The sequence below is a fragment of the Vanessa tameamea genome, chromosome 10 (assembly GCF_037043105.1).
Source record: "Vanessa tameamea isolate UH-Manoa-2023 chromosome 10, ilVanTame1 primary haplotype, whole genome shotgun sequence".
NCBI classification, from domain to species: Eukaryota; Metazoa; Arthropoda; class Insecta; order Lepidoptera; family Nymphalidae; genus Vanessa; species Vanessa tameamea.
Window position 1 is genome coordinate 8,835,350 of NC_087318.1, and position 20,183 is coordinate 8,855,532.

General features: G+C 32.8%; 3 protein-coding genes across 3 annotated transcripts; 2 read left to right on the forward strand and 1 right to left on the reverse strand.

The window, feature by feature from the left end:
- The first annotated feature begins 2,936 nt into the window (after positions 1-2,936).
- On the forward strand, positions 2,937-3,827 carry LOC113404746 (histidine-rich glycoprotein-like). The gene has a single exon (XM_026645744.2). The coding sequence runs from the start codon at positions 3,087-3,089 to the stop codon at positions 3,825-3,827; it is 741 nt and encodes a 246-aa protein (XP_026501529.1). The 5' UTR covers positions 2,937-3,086.
- Positions 3,828-7,105: 3,278 nt separating this feature from the next.
- Positions 7,106-7,882, forward strand: LOC113398337 (histidine-rich glycoprotein-like). The gene has a single exon (XM_026637080.2). It carries the CDS (start codon positions 7,106-7,108, stop codon positions 7,880-7,882), a length of 777 nt encoding a protein of 258 aa, XP_026492865.2.
- A 9,675-nt stretch (positions 7,883-17,557) lies between these two features.
- Positions 17,558-18,283, reverse strand: LOC113404485 (histidine-rich glycoprotein-like). The gene has a single exon (XM_026645396.1). The coding sequence runs from the start codon at positions 18,281-18,283 to the stop codon at positions 17,558-17,560; it is 726 nt and encodes a 241-aa protein (XP_026501181.1).
- Between the last annotated feature and the right edge of the window lie 1,900 nt (positions 18,284-20,183).

Consider the following 20,183-nt stretch of genomic DNA (forward strand, 5'->3'; position numbering starts at 1 on the left):
CAAAGAGTATTCATATATTAACTTACGGAAGGGTAAGCCATTGCTTGTGATGTTTTGAAATGTGCTTTATATGTTCCCTGAAAAAATTGTAATTGAAATTTTGTATTGGCGTTTATTTTATTCTGTATAACGTTAACGGTTAACTAACTTATTTTTTTAATTATTTGATATCGTTATTTATTTCCTCTTTGCATTGATATAGAGGATGTTATCATAGTATAAGTCTCTTACGATAAGTATATTACGAGGCGTTACAGATTAAAGGGCTTTTAATGTAAGTAGTTTAAGTTTTAAAGAGCATTTCAGCCCAAGAAGATGTTTTATATCCTCAAAGCGGGACAAAATCTGAACGTTTGACAAAATTGGAGTTGGTTTGTCTTTACCAACACCGTTCATCACTTCGCGTTGCATATTGGCTGCGATTCGAAATTTCCATATAATCTTTGATTAAATCGTTGCCGTCTAAGATAACCCATAGTTCATGGTTAATCCTGTTGGTGGCAGAATAAGGGAAAACTATAGATATTAAGCTCGAAAAAATGTATTTACGAGAACATCCCTCAAGTCGTAGGCACCGACGTATAAAGATGTATGGTCCTGTTATTCCGGAAATATTTTTAAATGTGAAGCGTGTTTAATACAAAGCGGGATGTTGTTCTAAGGTACACATTATTGTGTAGTAGTCACGACTTATATCGTCGTCTGTTTTTAATATCTTTTATAGATACTTATTAGTTGTGATTTGTGCACTATTAACAATTCTTGATATATCTTTATTTATAATGCAACACTATACCAGTTTAATACTTTAATTTACTACTAAGTTCCGATAATAGTTTCGTCGACGTACAAAACGTCATTTCTTTGCAAAGCCATTAAACTAAGAATTGAATTGAATGAATATCATGGATAATTCAAGCTATCGACTAACGAAATCGCGTCAATTAAATGCCAAATATTGTTTATTTGGCTTTTATCCTCTTGTGGCTGGAATGAACTATTGATCTATTTACTTACAAATGCGCGCCCCTCCACTTTAAATTATCGGCGTGTGAGTGTTGGTTATGCTCGTGTTTACAAAATGTTTTAGTGTGTGTGAGACGACTTGGAGAAAAGCTGCTAAAAATGCAAATTAGTCCAAATTGTTGTCAAATTATTTTATTAAAAAATCCGATATGTCATGTATTTGCTTACGTTCTGTGGGCAGTGGTATTTATACGCTCTTTTTTAAAATTTCATTTAATATTGTTTAATGAGTATTCCATATATTAATTGATTTGATTATAACAATGCGAGGTGTTTGTTTGGATGTTGTAAAGAACTGATCGGCCCCAAATGTTTACAATATAATTTATGATAGCGAAACACAATGTAAAATATTTATTTATTTTAAATAAAATAAATATTATGTTGTTATTTATGGTTAACGACGACATATAACGGGCGGGTACAGCTAGTATTTGAATAAACGCATAAAAAGAGAATTATTGCTTGCGGTACCATGTATGCCCAAGCTATAAGGGTGCGGGCGGATATTGATTGTATAAGGATATATAACATACATATATATATATAGCTATATATTTATACTTATAAAATAACATGTCCGTCAGTCAGACTGATTCCTCATCGCATCGATTTAGCATCATCGAGCGTAAACTATTAAAGCTAGGGCCATGAAATTTAGTGAGTAGGATCGTTTTAGGTTGGTGGCGGTTGGTTGATTAATATTATTAATGCGCCATTGTCTATGGTCGGTGGTGACGACTTACCAATAGATGGCCCATATACTCGTCCGCCAAACTGCCATAAAAAAAACTTTACTAGTATATGTTTATAAATCACATTATTTCATTGAAAGGATATACTTACTATAATGGACATAATAATTGAAATAAGTGTTAGTTTAGTATATGTTAGGTTTAATATGTGTAAACTTAAAACGAAGCCGTGTCTGTTAATGAATTGTCATTATAAAGATAATAATTAAAGTACTAATCATCTGTACACAATATATATCAAAGTCGCTTCTCGCCGTCTGTACGCTTAGATCTTTTAAACTACGCAACAGATTTGCATGCGGTTTTCATCAATAAACAGAGTGATTTAAGATGAATTATTTATGATGATGATGATGATGTAGACATGACATTCGACCGGAAAGATTTCAAGCGCAGGACCAACGATTTTACGTGTTTTCAGTGGCACGGGAATTTACACAATTCCTAATTCCAGACTCCGAGCTGTCACTGAGAAACTTTTGACAGAAAAACCTAACTCAATATCGGCCCGATCTCAGGCTTGAATCCAAAATCTCGGGTTCTGTGGGCTTATATCTAGACACTAAACCAATTAAGCAGTATATTAAAGTTGAGAAAAGCCAAGAATTGCAACTTTACTAACCGGAAAAACAGTATAATTAATTTTTATGTTTGTTCTTCGATCTAAACTTTTATATAGACCTTTATTGTACCTGTGTGGAGCCGGAACTAATGGCTAGTGAGAAGTGGTCAATATCATAAAAATAATATATATGTAGGATCTTTGTCACGCAGTATTTATTTTATCATCAAGTTTTGTATCAATAGTCACATTAAAGTTATAAATACTTTTTTTTTGTTGGAGAAGTAATTTTATATTACTGGGTTCACTGGCAGAGTAGTTGCTAGGAGCAATATCAAACGTAATGTTTGTATGTATATAAGTAAAAAAAAAAAAAACTTTATGCACCTTGTTAAGTTAGATTAAGTAACGATTAAAAAAATTAAGCCATATCATTGCCTGACGTAGTGTATTTAATTTATGCAAATATTTGCATGAGCAATACTGTTGTATTAAAATGTAAACAATATTATAATTAAGATCAGTGTAATGTCCATTCGATTCAGAATAGTAGTTTTTACCAATACTTGGTAATCAGGAGAGAGCGGCACCGGCGACGCAACCACCGGCTCAGTGATAAAGCTGAGGCCTTGGAACTTCTCATTACACAAGTTTAAACTAAAGCAGTTATTTAGTATAAAATGTTAACTGCTATCGGTCAAATTATCAGTCACTTGTTTCCATTCTAGCGATACAGTGGAAACATGAGAAGTTTAATTTTATGTGGTGTCGTATTAGCGGCGCTGACTTATGTCAGCTGCCGTGAAGTGTCACGAGAAAAGCGCGACACTGACTTAGAAGAAGCCGCCAGCCATCATGGTGGAAAATGGGACAAAGGTGGAGGCCATGAGCATCATGAGCATCACCATCATGATCACGGTGATAAGGGGCACAAAGGTTACAAGGGTCATCATCATCATGAACACGGCAAAAAGGGCCATCACCACCACGAAGGACACAAAGGTCATCACGATGAGCACGGTGGACACAAGAAGCACCATCATCATGATGACGGTCATCATCATGAGCACCATCATGGTGAAAAGGGACACAAGGGTCACGGTCACCACGAAGAAGGACATTATCATAAGGGACATTCAACTAAGGGTCATCATGGTGTACACAAGCATGATGAATTCAAAAAGGAAAAACACTTCCACGATCACCATCACGACGGCGGACACCACGAGCACCATGGCGGACATCACGAAGAACATGGACACAAGAAGGGCGGCGGTTTCCACAAAGGACATAAGCACGGTGGACACCATCATCACGAGCACGGCAAGAAAGGTCACCATGAGAAGGGAGGACACCATCACGATCACAAGGGTCATCACGGTGAAGATGGTCATCATGAGCATCATCATCATCATCATGACCATGGAAAGAAGGGCGGTCATGAGGACCACAAGCACTGGGGTTACAAGAAGGGACACAAATAAGAAACTTTACATGCAAATTACTGATTTTTGTAAAAAAAAACCAGTAAAGCCATTAACTAGGTTTGTTTAGTTAAGCTTACCTTTTGTTAAGTTTTATTGCAATTTATTTTGTTGACTGTGATGTTTTGTTGTTAATAAATTTTTATATTATACTTTATATTTCGTTTAAATTAAAACCTCATATTAAATTGGTCTTAACACTGTAAAAGAACTGAATAGTTTTTGCAATACGAAGTGTAAACAAAACAATTTCAATTCTCGTTCCGTTTCAACATAAAGTTACATAAAACTATTGACCGCGGTTCACTTGCAGCATTTTCCGACGGAGATCTGTAAACCAAAATATTGAGAAAGTAGACCAGTGCCCGAGATCGGCCTACTTATCAGCCTTGGCAAGAGTTCGCGATCGACCGTTTCCTATAGAAAACACTTGCATTCAATCTGAAATTAATAACATTTCTCAATAGATCTACGTTCAATAAGCTACTTTCATTGTACTCGAAGTCGGTACAAATAATAATTTCCGATCCTTACTTACGGTTAAGAATATCCAGTTAGTATTGGAATACAATAACGCAATGACAAATGCAATTATTTAAAAAAAAATAGGAATACATTCAGAGACGAATTTAGAGGTCGGAAGCCTCTGGGACAACAAAGGAGTGGAGGCCCATTATTTTTTTTCAAATAATATGCATTTTTCTTTCCGTTGATTTCTTTAGTTAAATATATTAAACGTAGATTAATAATAGTATTTACGATATTTATATACAATTAGATGAAATTCGCTTATTCGTCGAATTAGATTTGTTTTAATATTAATTGTTGTGTCCACTTTAGTTGAGGCTCGGTGGGTGTACCTTTTTCCATTTTTGTTGAGGCATCTCCTAAATCCGCCCCAGAATATACTTGGTAATATGAAGAAAATCTACATCTATAAAACCGACTGCTAATAAAACAGAAAAGAAGCAACAAGTTTCTTGATTGAGAAATGTTAGTAGTAGTCGGAGGCACATACATTTCTTCTTCGTCAGAATTAAGTAGAAACTGAATAGCAAAACTCATACTTCGAACCTCCTTAACGTGATATTTTCTAGTTTTTCAAAATAAAAAACGTAAATTTTAGACTATTCGCAAGCCAAATTTCATATCGTAGTTCGTACATTTACAAGATTGTTAGTCTATAGCTTAAAAACTTTAATACGTACTCTTTTATTATTCCAATTAGAAATGGTGAATTTTGCTACAATAATCCGAATAAAAAGGGACAACTGAGTTTCTCGCCTGTTCTTCTCGGTGAAATTGAAAATTCTGAACCAATGGTAACTTTACAAATTTTCAGCATTAGATTTATTTGATCTTGTAAGTTTACGAGGCAAGATGCACGTTTCAATTTTTATTTCACTAAAAGTGCATACCTAAATTTTCGATCTAATTAAATAAATTTAATTTAATTACGATAAATAATATATTTGGTAGAATTGGTTAGTGATTTAAGTTTTTTTGTTATTTAATTTAAAATTAGTATAACAATGCAAGAATACCCAAGGAACAATTTTTTTTCGCTATATCACTATTGGTATTGCCCAGATGAAAAAATATGAATTATATTATTGACATTACATATTTCAGTAAAATAAAATGTTATAATTATTGTATTATAAAACGAAAACATAATTACTAGCTTACTTTTTATTAAACCGGCTATTGTGTGTCCTGTTGTGTTATGTTAGATTGGTTTTTAATTTTTTTATACATGTAGGTATAAGTTACAAAGGAGTTATATTATGTTACACAGTGCGTTTAAGTCCGTCCCACATATACACTAGCTAAGCTAAGTTAATTTAAGCTAAGTTTAAGCCCGTCTTGGTTGGTACCATTCACTCATCATATATTCTACCATCAAGCTGCAATACTTAATATTGTTGTGTTCCGGTAAGAAGTTTGAGTGAGTCTAACAAAGTCTGAGTGTAACTTCAGGCACAAGGGACATTACATCTTAGTTCCCAAGATTGGTGGTATATTGGCGACATAAGGAATGGCTAAAATCTCTCATGGTGACAATGTATATGCACAGTGGTAACCACTTATCATCAGGTGACCCATTTACTAATTCGTCAATCCATTTTATAAAAAAAATTACAATACTGCAATTAAAAAATAATTGAATATTTTTGACAGACTACGAAACCTCATAAGAGCCGAGATGGCCAAGTGGTTAAAACGCGTGCATCTTAACCGATGAGTTCGGGTTCAAACTAAGGCTGGCATTACTGAATTTTCATGTGCTTAATTTGTGTTTATAATTCATCTCGTGCTCGGCGGTGAAGGAAAACATCGTAAGGAAATCTGCATGTGTCTAATTTTAACGAAATTCTGCCACATGTGTATTTCACTAACTCGCATTGGAGCAGCGTGGTGGAATATGCTCCAAACCTTCTCCTCAAAGGGAGAAGCTGGGCCTTAGCCCAGCAGTGGGAAATTTACAGGATGCTAATGTAATGTAAAAGAAACCTCATAAGCTCAGTTACAGGCCTATAACAATGTAAAAGTCACACGTTCGATCCTGACACAGATACCACTGACAATGAATTAAAAAAAAAAAACTGCAGACTTTCTAAATATTGTGGTATGTATTTACTTTAAAATTATATACTATAACATATTATAAATAATATATTAAGTTACGTTACACTTAATCATTTTTTTAATTTTGTCATATTGGAAACATATATAAAAAAATAGTTTAATATATTCAATAATATATAAATGCAATACAAGCATATTGAAAAACTAAAGCAAAACTTTCTTAAGTAATGAGGAGTTGACAGTCTTTGTAAAATTGTGTATAATGTAACATTCATGTATTTTATAATATTGTCTAACAATAAGTTACAACATTATGTTTTTTTTTTATTTATAAATAACGAAATTTACCTAACTATAAGTTATTTTTTTGTTAAATTTCATGATTTCCTTGTTTTTTAGTATTTAAAAAAAAATATTGGGAATATTGAAAATGTTATCACTTAATAAACTTATAATGATAGCGGTCTCATAAATTAATATTAGTATATTATAAATATATATTTGTCGTATACAAGCTTCTCACAAGGAATCGGTTAGTATTCTTGCAACAAAACCATTGAGATTGTCTCGCGACGCGTCATTTGACAAGGGTTACACAATTCCTTATATAAAACTGCTGCGCTATCAATAATATCGCCAATTTTAAATAATAAGTGAACAGCACGAGGCCCTCTCAATAAAATCTCAGCATGAGGTTAGTATTTTTGTTAGGTTTAATTGTGATAGTTGTCGTGGCAGAAGCGCGTCGAATTCCTTCGAAAAAAAATGAACAACTTCAGGAGAAAGAAGAATTAGCTGATCAAGCAGATGCGGCGACGGAACATAAAAAGGAAGAAAGCAAAAATCATGAATTTAAAAAGGGCGGCGGAAAAAGCCATAATGCACATCACCATGATGAACATGGAGAAAAAGGTCATAAAGGTTATAAAGGTCATCATCATCACGAAGAAGGAAAAAAAGGTCACCATGATAAGGAACACCACAAAGGTGAGTACGATGATCATGGTGCTCATAAAAAAGAACATCATCACGAGGATGGTCATTATGACGAGCATCATAAAGGGGCTAAAGGAGAAAAAGGGCATAAATACGAGGAAAAAGGACATTATAATAAAGGACATTCGACAAAGGGACACCACGAAATACACAAACTTGATGAGTTTAAGAAAGATAAACACTTCTTTGATGAGGACGGTGATTCTGGCCACGAGGAGAAACATGGAGGTTATCACGAAGAACATGGTCATAAAAAAGGCGGGCATTTCAAGAAAGGTCACCATCACGGCGGGCATCATGAACATGAACACGGCGAAAAGGGTCATCATGAGAAGGGTGGACATCATCATGAGCACAAAGGACACAAGACTTCCGATGGTCACGATGAACACCATCATCATCATCACGACCATGCCAAGAAAGGTGGACATGAACATCACAAGAAACATGGTTATAAAAAAGGTCATTAAATATAATGAGGTTTTCAGAAAGTTACACTTAAATCAGCTTCAATTGACTTGGATAATGATCTTACTTGCCCATTGTCTGGCTAGCTATTTATTTATTATTAATAGTAAGTTTATTAAAAAAATGGAATCATATCAAAAGTTCATGTTTTTGTACCTTTGTTAGGAATAAATGTTACATTAATATTAAGTATTTAAAAATAAATATATAAAAATGTATTTAAATAACCACTTGTGATATTATTTTATTGTTATTTTTTATGTATTTAAAATGATAGAAGAGTTCGTTAAACAATAATTTAATAATTCTTTACCTTGCATTGACATAAAAAAAAACATTGCGCAAATCTAATTAAAACTATGAAGAATAATTTAAAATTTACTCCGACCCAAACTAAATTCAATTCAACGGCTAATTGTTTTATTTTCTAGTATAATATCCTAGTTTATTGCAATAAATAAGTTCTTGTATTGTTAAGATAAGGTTGAGCAAAAATTAATTACATCAAGCAATCGCTGAAAGCAGTTGGTATAAAATACTTTTCCTAGTAATTTAAAAATATTTCGATACCAGATAAATAGTTCTCTCGCAGATCATTAATTTAAAATTATGTCACAATAAAATCATTTAAATTAATACAATTATTAATTTATATTGATTGACTCATTGATAATACTGACGACAGAACAAAACTTATTTGTTGTAACACTTCAATAACAATCTGTCATAATAAGTATATAAATGAAATAGTTGTTACCGATATTTAAATAAATTAATCATATATTGTTAGATATGATAGTTAACGTACTTATTATACGTACACCGTATTTCCCGTAGAATGTAATAGAGACTCAACCTGGGTTGTCGAAGAGTCGTATGACTGAAGTTCTTGTCGTAAGCGCATCGGCATCAGAGAAAGGCAACACTTCGCCGATCCCAAATAAATGGGATAACGAACTCATATAATATTACAAATATTAACCTATTATTAACAGAGCTTTTTTGCATTACAAATACTATGTTTGTTTTTTTAAGACACTAGGTCAAGGTCTGTAATTTAATTTGTTCTGAAAGTGGTTAAATTTTGAGTGGGTCGAAAGAGGCCACAAATAAGGGTCAAGAAAACGCAGAAGTTTCTAAATGGGCGTTAAATTAGTGTTAATCGTTAAACATTTGGTTTTATCTTCAATGTACTGGGATCCAAGAAACTTATTCATGGATCTGTAAAGGTAACTAAAACAAACTGTAAAATATTTAAAATACCAAATATGCATAAATGCCAATACTTGAAGGATGACCATTAGAACTATATGAATTTCTTTTTTTTCCTGCTGGTCTAATCTTTTGTTTTTAATTCACTTTTGACCTTTCTTTTACCCCTTCCTTTATCACTTGTCTTAGGAGTGGGGACGACAATAGTCCAAGGGGTCAGTATCGGTCCTGCGACTTTTTACATCGCTAGGCAGCCCATAAACCATTGCATTATTGACGCTTGAATGATTGAACCACAGTCCATTAATATTAAAACTGTAAGAAATATTTACCATCGCTTCCATCGTTAGGCCGCCACCATCACTGGCTTACTGACCTTTCAAACCGGATCAATACTCAGTATCACTATTTGGCGGTGATACGAAGACGACAACGTTTTTACGTTTAGTTCAAAAAAGACGAAAACGAGCAGACGGAGACGAGGTTAATTATTCAAATACATTTTTTTTATGAAAATTGTACTAAATGTGTGATTTACTTTAAAAAACAGTCAATTAATCGTCCTTGGTCGGTGAAAGGTTTTTTATCACGTTCAAATATTGGTAAGATCCGTTCTGTTGATAAAGCTTTGGACTAATTAATGAGCGAGTATGAGGCTTAGCAATGTCACATACCTCGCACTAGATTTATGGCTTCATCTAGTGTCACGTTAAATCCTTCGTCTTTTGAAGCTAATGTGATTTAAAGCCATGGGACATGTATTTGCTAATTGCATAATCGCTTAGTATGTTCCAGTTATGTTTTATTTTGTAAAATAAAATAAAAAAAAACTCTGGACCTTTATTAAATAATTTTATGATAATTGCATGTTTACTGATGCTGAACAATTTTGTTTAACTTATTTATTTGTATTTAAACATTATTTTATTGAAATAAATAAAATATATAAATGCGTTATGGCTCTATACATCATACCCAAGCAACGGGTTCAAATCCGGACTAGAAATACTTTTTTCATGTGCTTGTTTAATCAATCTCAATTTCAGCGAAAGGAAACCAGTATTCGGATGTTATCGTGTATCGCTTTGGAGCAGCGTGAAATATGAAAGAGTTGATACATTCCCATTATATATAGAATGTTACCCGGATGTTATTTTTGGAATATGGTAGCTGCTGGAATTTACCTTTCATCATAATGAGTTTTTTAGTTTGGCGATTTTTCTTATAATTATTTGGATTGTATTTCATTTTAATATTTAATAAATGTAATTTCCTGAATATTCGAGAACAATGTTCATCGTGAAACAGTTATTGCACAATTTTTTACGACACTTGTGAGATACATATTTTGTTATTAGAGTTACAAACAGACATTTTGCGATAGTGAGATTACAATGACTGGTACATTCAGGAATCAATAGACCATTAAGATACCTACATAAGTAAACAAAAATTGAGCCAGAACTCTTAACGACTTCAAAGTTTGTACAAAACTTTTACACAGATTCGATGTTGTGAACGAAAATCTGAAGGAGAGACTGGATTTAAAAACGAAGTGTTAGATGTTATTAGCTTACGAAATTATTTTGGAAAATATTATCGGAAGGTAGTAATTATATTTTGAATGTTGACAGAAATATTTTTACAGAACCGTATTTGTATTTTTGGGTGACATAGCTTTACACCAGCTGGTGATAGGATTCAGCTTTATAAACAGAAATATTTAATGGATACACCATGATGGACTGAAATGGCCCAGTGGTTAGAACGTATGCATCTTAACCGATGATTGTGGTTTAAATTCAGGTTAGCTCCACTGGAATTTTTATGTGCTTGCAAAATTGGAGCAGCGTGGTGTTAAATCTTTTCCCCAAAGGAAGAGGACATTTACAGGATCGACCGACCTCGACAGTAATAAAGTTAATAATTTATTTTTACGATAAACCAAACGCACTTTTAATAAAATTTCCTAATTTATTTTTAACGGTTACCAAAAAAAAGCTTCATTTAGTTATTAGAATCTTAAAAACTTTTGTAAGTAACATTAAATGTAAATTAAATCTTATAAGTAAAGCCTAAGTACTAAATAATACCATGAATATATACGAGTACATTTATATCATGTAAAAAATATCTAGTTGTATTTAATGTACACAAATAAGAACCTTTTTAAAAAAAGAAGAATAATTTATTGTCTTTGCTCCTCATAAGAATTAACATTTAGAATCTGTGGTAACAACGATTAGTAGTTACGCGTAATAGTTTATTTAATTTGACAATGTTACGTTTAAAACAATAGATTAACTTATTGATAGATTACATCGCTGAATATCCCAAAGGCTAACTAACTTTCCGATGTATCTCGTGTAACTAGTCCAATTATCGAAACTTTGTGATGATTTAATTGTTTGGTAATTAGTTATCCACCCGGCATATCTTTACTCGGAATATTACCAATTTGAACCAAATATCATTTAGTCAATGACTCGAATAATAGTTAGCGTAATTATTTAACATATCATATTTTGAACAATTATATTTAAATTAAATTTAACTAACTCCTTGGTGATATTAAATAAATATACGAAAACCAATCATTTAAAAAAAATATGTAAATTCTTGATTCTAACATTCTAGAAGTAATGTGTGTCGAGCTCTATAGTATAGCTTATATCATAAATCATTTGATCCCTTTACTAGCTGCCCGTCCGACTTCGTCCTGGTAAAATAAAGATATTTTATAGTAGATAACAGAGATCAAAATAAATATTTTGGTAGAAACTGTTAACTATTTTAACTCTTTTGAATTTGGTCCCATGTAATATTCTAAATAATTCACAATAATGTTTATAATAAAGAGAAGTCAGGTTAATAAAAGGTATCAGGTAGATAATCGTTTAAGAGCTGCTTAGTTATCTGTTTATATAATTAAGTAGTTAGGCGCTCATTCTATGTTTTTCCTTATTTATTTGTAGATACCAAAAATTACACAGTTGATACTGCGGTTTTCGTGGTCGAATGTTCTAAATGTCAACTCCAACCACAGAGTAGTTGTCATTTTAAATGTGTTATATGTGCTCATTAAAAAAACTTTACTGCAGTATTAAATATTAAGACATAAACTAAACCTTATGAAAAACGTATTGCTAATTATTTAACAAACAACAATATAATACCTCATAAATATTTACTCGAGGAAACAGTATAACTCATCGAAACTTCAAATCAAACATAACATGTTGTAATTGAGGCGGATATGCCAAAGCCATTTGCATTGCCATTCTTAATTTTTGATTAAAATCAATTATTCAACGCTTGGATATTGGATGGTAATATTTGACTATCATGGTCATCTAAAACCAGTGAAATATTGTTGAATTTTTGCGACTCTAAAATACAGAAATAAATACATTTTTAATCTATAAGCACTCCAATGATATGTTCCAATGTTATCTCTCTGACTCCGTTATTAGTACTGCATCATTTTATATTTATTTATTATTAATACCACTTTGGTTGATCAAACAAATAAAGTACTTAATGTATATAAATAACTAATCCAGTTTCTTACATTTTATTCTTATCGTAACTCACATTTGTGATATATTTGAATTTAGTTCAGCATTTTTATTAGATCAATATATAAGTTATTTTTATTTGAGAAGCAATCCCCGGTTCAAAACACATTATCTGATAGCTAAGTTTGAAGAATATTAGAGAAAATAATGATGACATAAAAAAATCTGTACCAAAAATATATAATGACGTCGACACCCTCCGCTCCGTTAACTGAGTCTGCGGCGTTGGCTGGCCCTTACAGCGCATCGCTGACCACCGCGATAATTATTTTTGTCGAGAGTTTTTATTTTACAGCAACTCCTAAGATATTGAGATAAATTATTATTATTATATATTGCGACAAATATGTTCTCTATTAAAGATAATAAACATACATATGGGTATTAAAAACCTTCGCTAATAATTCGTTGTTTTTGAAGATTTAAAAGATAAATATGTGCACTGTGACTTATTCTTAGAAACTTGATATTATATGTTAAAGAGGACTTGAGACGTGAGTTCAGCTATATAATATATTATTTTCGTGTAACTTTTATTATTTCCGCAGCGTACGCGATTGAAGATTTTAAGATATTTTCATTAATATACTTATCAGTACATTTTCCGAAGTCTATGTTTTTATTGTATTATATGTATATTGTAAATGGTCCATTTAAAATAAATAAAGATGCACGAATTAATGGACGAATATCAGCATGGATTTTCTATACGTTGGTATGTTCACAATTTATGCCTATGACCATCTAGAATTATGTACCTTTCAAATATATATATATATATATTATGGCATTGCTTGCCGGACGAGCATATGGGCCACCTGATAGTAAGTGGTCACCACGGCCCATAGACAAAGGCGCTGTAAGAAATATTAACCATTCCTTACATCACCTATGCGCCACCAACCTCGGGAACTAAGATGTTATGTCCCTTGTGCCTGTGATTACACTGGCTCACCCACCCTTCTAACCGGAACACAACAATTCAGAGTACTGTTATTTGGCGTTCGAATATATGATAAGTGGGTGGTACCTACCCAGACGGGCTTGCACAAAGCCCTACCACCAAGTGAAATAGTTTTTCAAATAGGTGCTGTGGAGTTTACTTTCCAGAACGTAAACAACATAAATTTCGCGCTCTCTCTTTATAAAATTGGTATAGATATAGATTTATACGAACTTGTTCCTAGTCCTTAAATTTATAATATCTTTTTTATGGTATAGGTAGGCAGACGAGCAAACGGGCCAATTGATGGTAAGTGGTGACCATAGACAATGGCGTTGTAAGAGATATTAACCTTTCCTTAATTTGCCAATGCGCCACCAACGTTTGGTTCTAAGATGTTATGCCCCTCGTGTCTATAGTTACACTGCTCGCTCCTTTCGTAATTCCTTTCATTCATTTCTACGCAACGGAACGGAACTGCTGTTTGGCGGTAGAAAATCTGATAAGTTGCAATAAAAAGTGTATTCATGTGTTCATAATAAAAAAAAATATTTAGTCAACTTTGGATTTATTTATTTAGTTACTAAAAGTCAATCAAAAACACAATAAAACTAGCTACAACGCTAAAAGCTATTAAACAACAATATACGAGTAATAATTATATGCTTTTTAAACGCTAAACATAAAATATTTAATTATTCTACTTTCATACTATTGTAGGAAGGAAATTTATGTAGATATATTTAAATTACAAATAACCTTAACCTTTATTTTTTGGAACGAAGGTCCTTGTCGCACGAGTCGACGGTACATTCCAGAGACTTGGCCTAATTGAAAGCTACGCTGAAATAGGTATAAGATTTCCACTGTTACCGCACTTTTGCTATAGCGTGCATATTCCACCTTGTTGCTCCAATGCGGGTTGGTGGATACACATGTGGCGGAATTACGTTGAAATTAGACACATGCATGTTTCCTCACGATGTTTTCCTTCACCGCAGAGTACGAGATGAATTATAAACACAAATTGAGCACATGAAAAGTCAGTGGCGCTTGCCTGGGTTTGAACCGGCAATCATCGGTTAAGATGTACGTTTAAACCACTGGGCTATCTCGGCTCTTAAATATAATAATTAATAGTAAAACATAACTTAACTATAACTTAGCTTAAAACATAACTCTTAAAATATGTTTATAATGAATTACAATGTTATTATTATTTCTTAATTATTATTATTATCAATTTATTAAATGAATATATATAGAGGAAGAAACTTCATCCTGACCAGGTATCCGATACCTAATATTTCTATTATTTAGAAATAAATAACAGAAAGGCCCGAGTGGAATGGACGGAGCGATGCGAATAAGTTTTCAAGCTGTGAAATTGGAACTAACAGTTCCTGAAATAACTCACACGGCAAAGCGGATTTAAGAACAAATATTAAACGACTTAGAAGGCGTAAGCTAGAATGTATGATTGTTAATATTTTATAGGAAATTAGCTGGTGGAGTGGAATTAAAACAAATTAAAAATATTAGTTAAACTATCATCTATTTCGTATTACTATATTAACCGTTGAAACGGAAACAAATTATGTTTGTTTTTAAATAAAGTTTTATACATTTTGATTTATATGTGTTAATATTATACTTTATTATTATACGGTGAAATAAATATTTAATAGTGAAGAATCGATAGTACAAAAGATGTTTAAATGGTACTTTTTTAATTGTGCCTCTTTGTCTTTAATACTCAGTTACTTGTATATGTTATATTATGAGTGCTCGATGTTTTGTTGGTATAGCGGCTAGCTTATTACTGCCTAGATTTAGTCCGTCATAATGGCGGAGCGGAAAAGGACCAATTCCGCTCGGTTAAGATGATGAGGCGAGGCCTCTCACAGCCCGAGGCGCGGAGGCATAAAAGGTCCACTTGGTGGTTAAAAAAGTGGAGCTAAACGCATGAGTGATCACTGATTTTAAGTGGTTTACAAATTAAATATCTAAAAATTCATAATATTAAACTAACTATTGCTAAGAATTATATTTACAAAGTAATTATAACAAAAGGCTAATTTCGCACAACTAAATGCGATTAACTGAAGAATAGAATTAAATTTAGATTTAACAATGCTTATTGTGAATTTCAAAATTTAAATATTGGGTGGTGTAAAAGTGAACGTTGTATTTCGTATGATAGACGAAATCATTTAACCATATTGTTACTAACGTAACTAGATTATATTGCTTCCAACACACAATGACGTGGCCTCGTGGTTAAAACACGTAAATCGGGACAGATGATTACAGGTACAAACCCTGGCCTGTTTGTCATTAATTTCGGAAGTGAAATTCAACTACATTGAAGCAGCGAGGTGGAATAAGCTTTTAAACTTCTCAAAAAACGAAACGCTCACATTTGTCGGGCTCGGACTGATTAGATTTTTTGATCGGTCTTTCTCCTTCTTGTTTTTTTTTTTAATTTTCTGTAATGTCTTGACATTACGACCCGAATGAGACTTAATTTACAACATCATATTTTTTTGGGAATTATTAATTTAATATCTGTCTTTGCTTATATTTAGAAATATATTTTTGGATTCTAGTAGCGCTGTTGCAAGCTCTACACAAACTTATATATTAATAGCGTAAGCCGATTTTTGTCCCAGTGATTATAGGACGATAGCTGCACATAAAAAATCGGTTATGGTCTCATCTTGAAAAGCTCCAGCCGTAGATGTGCGGAAAAATAAAGATAATTCTTGATTGCAATTTACTAAACTGTTACAATTTAACAAAGAATAAAGCGGTAAAAAGTTACTGGCCGGTTAGAGAGCGATGCTACAGCTGTATAAGAAAAAAATGAAAAACGTAAACAAAATTAAAGTAAATTGATATCGACAAATTTCAATTCTAACTGAACTAATGTATACAAATTAACATTATAAATTTCATTTAAATATGGTTTCATCATTTTGGCGACAAATGGGGATGAGTGACTTGCAGTTTACAATGAAATAAAAAAATAACTTTCACAGGTTTCGATGTTTCGCGGGTGAATCACTAGAACCAGTATAGGTTATACTAATATATAACTTTTGAAGCAATCGTTCACATCTACTTATAGATCAATTCACTCATGAAGGCATCACGTTCCACGGTAAATTACACTCTACTCTTATTTTAATCATCTCACACACACTAAGATACGTCACTTAATACTAATGAACGCCGATAATTTAAGATGGAAAGGCGCGCCTTCGCCAGTGAACAGAACTATAGCCTTAGGTAGATTTAATCACAGGCAAAACAAACGCTACAGACTGCTCTACCTCTAGTGGATTCAACCTTTGTGAAGGCTTCATTAGACTTGTTATTAGCGATTTAAAACTGACAATATTTTGTTACACAAGAAAGTTCGACCAACTGTCACCGAGCGAAAATATGTTTTCATTTTTAAATACAATAAGTACTATTATTTGAATTAGATATTAAGTTATACAATAAAACTTTAAGTTGCTCTATGAAACATTTACTAAGTAGTATAACTTTGCCTTTAGAATATATTTTTAGTTAAAGTGTAATTGTAACGGTACAATGTACCGACGGTACAATGTACGTTGAACGGTAGTGTAGTTTTTTAATTCTTAGAATTTTCATATTGATAAAAAAACCCACAGAAAAATAGAAGAGGTAAACTAATCCAACCAGTAATTATAAAGTGTGATGAAAAAAACTTATTTTTAAATTTAAATTAATATTAAAAATGGGATAAAAATACGTAATAGTATGATTAAGACCTGAAAATTAAAGTTAAAAATAAACCATTTTAGGAAAAATTGAGTGTTCTATTTACAAGTGCTTTCTTAGAAATGTAGACAATTTTTAACAATGTATAAAAAATATCTTTAACAAATACTGTCACAGCTCAAAGGTCAAGTTTAATGGCCCTTCTTGAAACCCCAGTGCTTATGATCATCGTGACCTTCTTTCTTGCCGAATCCACTGTGGTGGTGGTGGTGTTCGTGGTGGCCACCTTCATCGTGGTGGCCCTTATGGTCGTGATGGTGGCCGCCCTTTTCATGATGTCCCTTTTTGCCATGGTGGTGCTCGTGATGACCATGGTGCTCGTGTCCCTTGTGGAAGTGACCACCTTTCTTGTGACCGTGTTCATGATGGTGGCCACCGTGACCTTCTTCGAAACCTGATTCTCCATGTTTGTGATGGAAGTGCTTATCCTTCTTAAACTCATCTAATTTATGAACACCGTGGTGTCCTTTGGTAGAGTGCCCTTTATGGTAATGTCCCTTTTCTTCAAATCCGTGTCCCTTTTCACCTTTTTCGCCGTGGTGGTGTTTGTGGTGGTGACCGTCCTCGTGGTGATGGTGTTTCTTATGGCCTCCGTGACCTTCATGATGTTCTTTGTGGCCGCCATGGTCATGGTGTCCCTTTTTGCCATGTTCATGATGGTGGTGCCCTTTGTAGCCTTTATGGCCCTTTTCACCATGCTCATGATGATGATGGCCATGATGTTCCTTGCCACCACCTTTTTCGTGATGATGGGTCGCTGCTGATTCAAGATCAGCTTTATCGTTTTCCTCAAGGGTTCGTGCACTTGTAATAAGAACAAGCGCTGCAAAACAGCCCAGTAAGAGAACCCCCTTCATTGTTATTGTTTCCTTTGCTGCCGCCTGTGTGTCTATGGAATATTATCGACAACAACCATTTATAAATGCTGGCAATCAATTTTCTCAGTACCTGCGTTGGGCAATGATTGCAATGGACGGCAAGAGTTTGCATCTATCGTACTGTCAAGGTCAGATATTTAATTGGCATTACTGTTATGTTTAATAAATATATTTTATTATATCTACATTAGTATTTGTTATTTAGAATATTTCGAAACTTCGGCGTTTCGTCGTTCGAAATTTATTTACTTTATTTTTTTCATTTCGAGCTAATAGAAAATAATTCCCAGTCAAAATCTGCCAAATTCTCCTTACATACAGCGCTGACTTCAAATAAATGGAATAACAACAGCAAGCAGTGGCATTAGATAGCAATATATATTGTGTGTATATATTGTAATTCTAATGACAAACGGTTTACTATTTTTGCGTAGGCGTTTTAAATAAAACTCAAAAAATGTATAATTTTAATATCTTAAGAAAATTCGATATTTACAAAGTAGGTATATCGATTGATAGTATTGTCATGATGCGATTTCTATTCTCTAGAATAATAAACTCAACGAGAATATTTACAGATAAAATGTATACAAATTTTAATATAACTGCATTGGATGTAATTAATTCGTAGTAATTATTTTATGTATTGAATTCGATTCTATTGATTAGAAGTACGTGGAAATGTTCAAAAGCGCTCTTATGAAATAGATCTTTGACAAACGTGTAGTTGTTTTGGTATTATCTATGTTTTCCATTGGTCCATTTCTAATTTAAAATTCTTTTAAAGGGTACTGCAACTCACAAATAAATAAATTCTTGTAGTTTATTTTAAACAGTGTAAAAGATTTTAACATATGATAATAACAGCAGAAGCGTGGAGAGATATCTTATGGTTCGTGAAGTTGGTGTATCTCCACAGGCCCTCCAAACCGTTATTCTGTAAAGGTCTTGCTTTCATGAGCCACAAAGAGACGGTGGACTGGGACGAGGAAAGGCCAATCCCGTTTAGCGGAGAATACGTAGGCGTCGTCCTAGCCCTAATAACAGAGAAACAAACTAGGTTATAACAAAATTTTTTACTTAATATTCACATTATTTTTATTTTAATATTGCAATTATTTAATAATGTGTTGAGAGGAGTAAACAGTAAACATATTTAGGTAACCATTACCCATCGCCCATTCAGATGTATGTGATACGGCTTTGGACTTATGCAGTTGCTATTTCGCAGAGGGGGTCCAATCAATGGGTAGTCGGCTCGTCTAATACAAACACTGTTTGCACTTTCGGTAAAACCACAAGTAAAGTAAATAACGTTTATCTGTCAAATTGTATCTTCGTTGACAAAGAAGACATGTTTCAATATGACGTATAATGAAGAAATTAATTGATATTATGAGCTATATAGCTGTTACCTGCCCGCTAGGCATTATATCAATAGGAAAGAATAACGAAAGAATCAATGGAATTAAAAAGAAACAAACTAGCCTTTAACCATCTACGGGCGATTAGCGTCAACGATTCGTATCAATACGTTCAGTAGTTGTTATGTGATTTTTGGAATTTTGAATTTATTTTTTAGTATATATTAGCTTTTTTTTGTTAATAATAGTATTAATTATTATGAATTCTGTAAGGTTTCGGCTCGAGCAGCAACCTAGATACTAATATTTAATTTATTTTCGCTATTTACAATTACATATTATTATTATTTTATATTATTCATTAAGCTGAATATAAATATAATATAATATAATATATTCGCTCACATAATAGTATGTGAATCAGAATTCAAAAATAAAAGTAATCTTTGCAACGGTTCATCAATTTATTTATTAAAGAATTAAATAAATATAAATTATTAATATTATTTTCCATA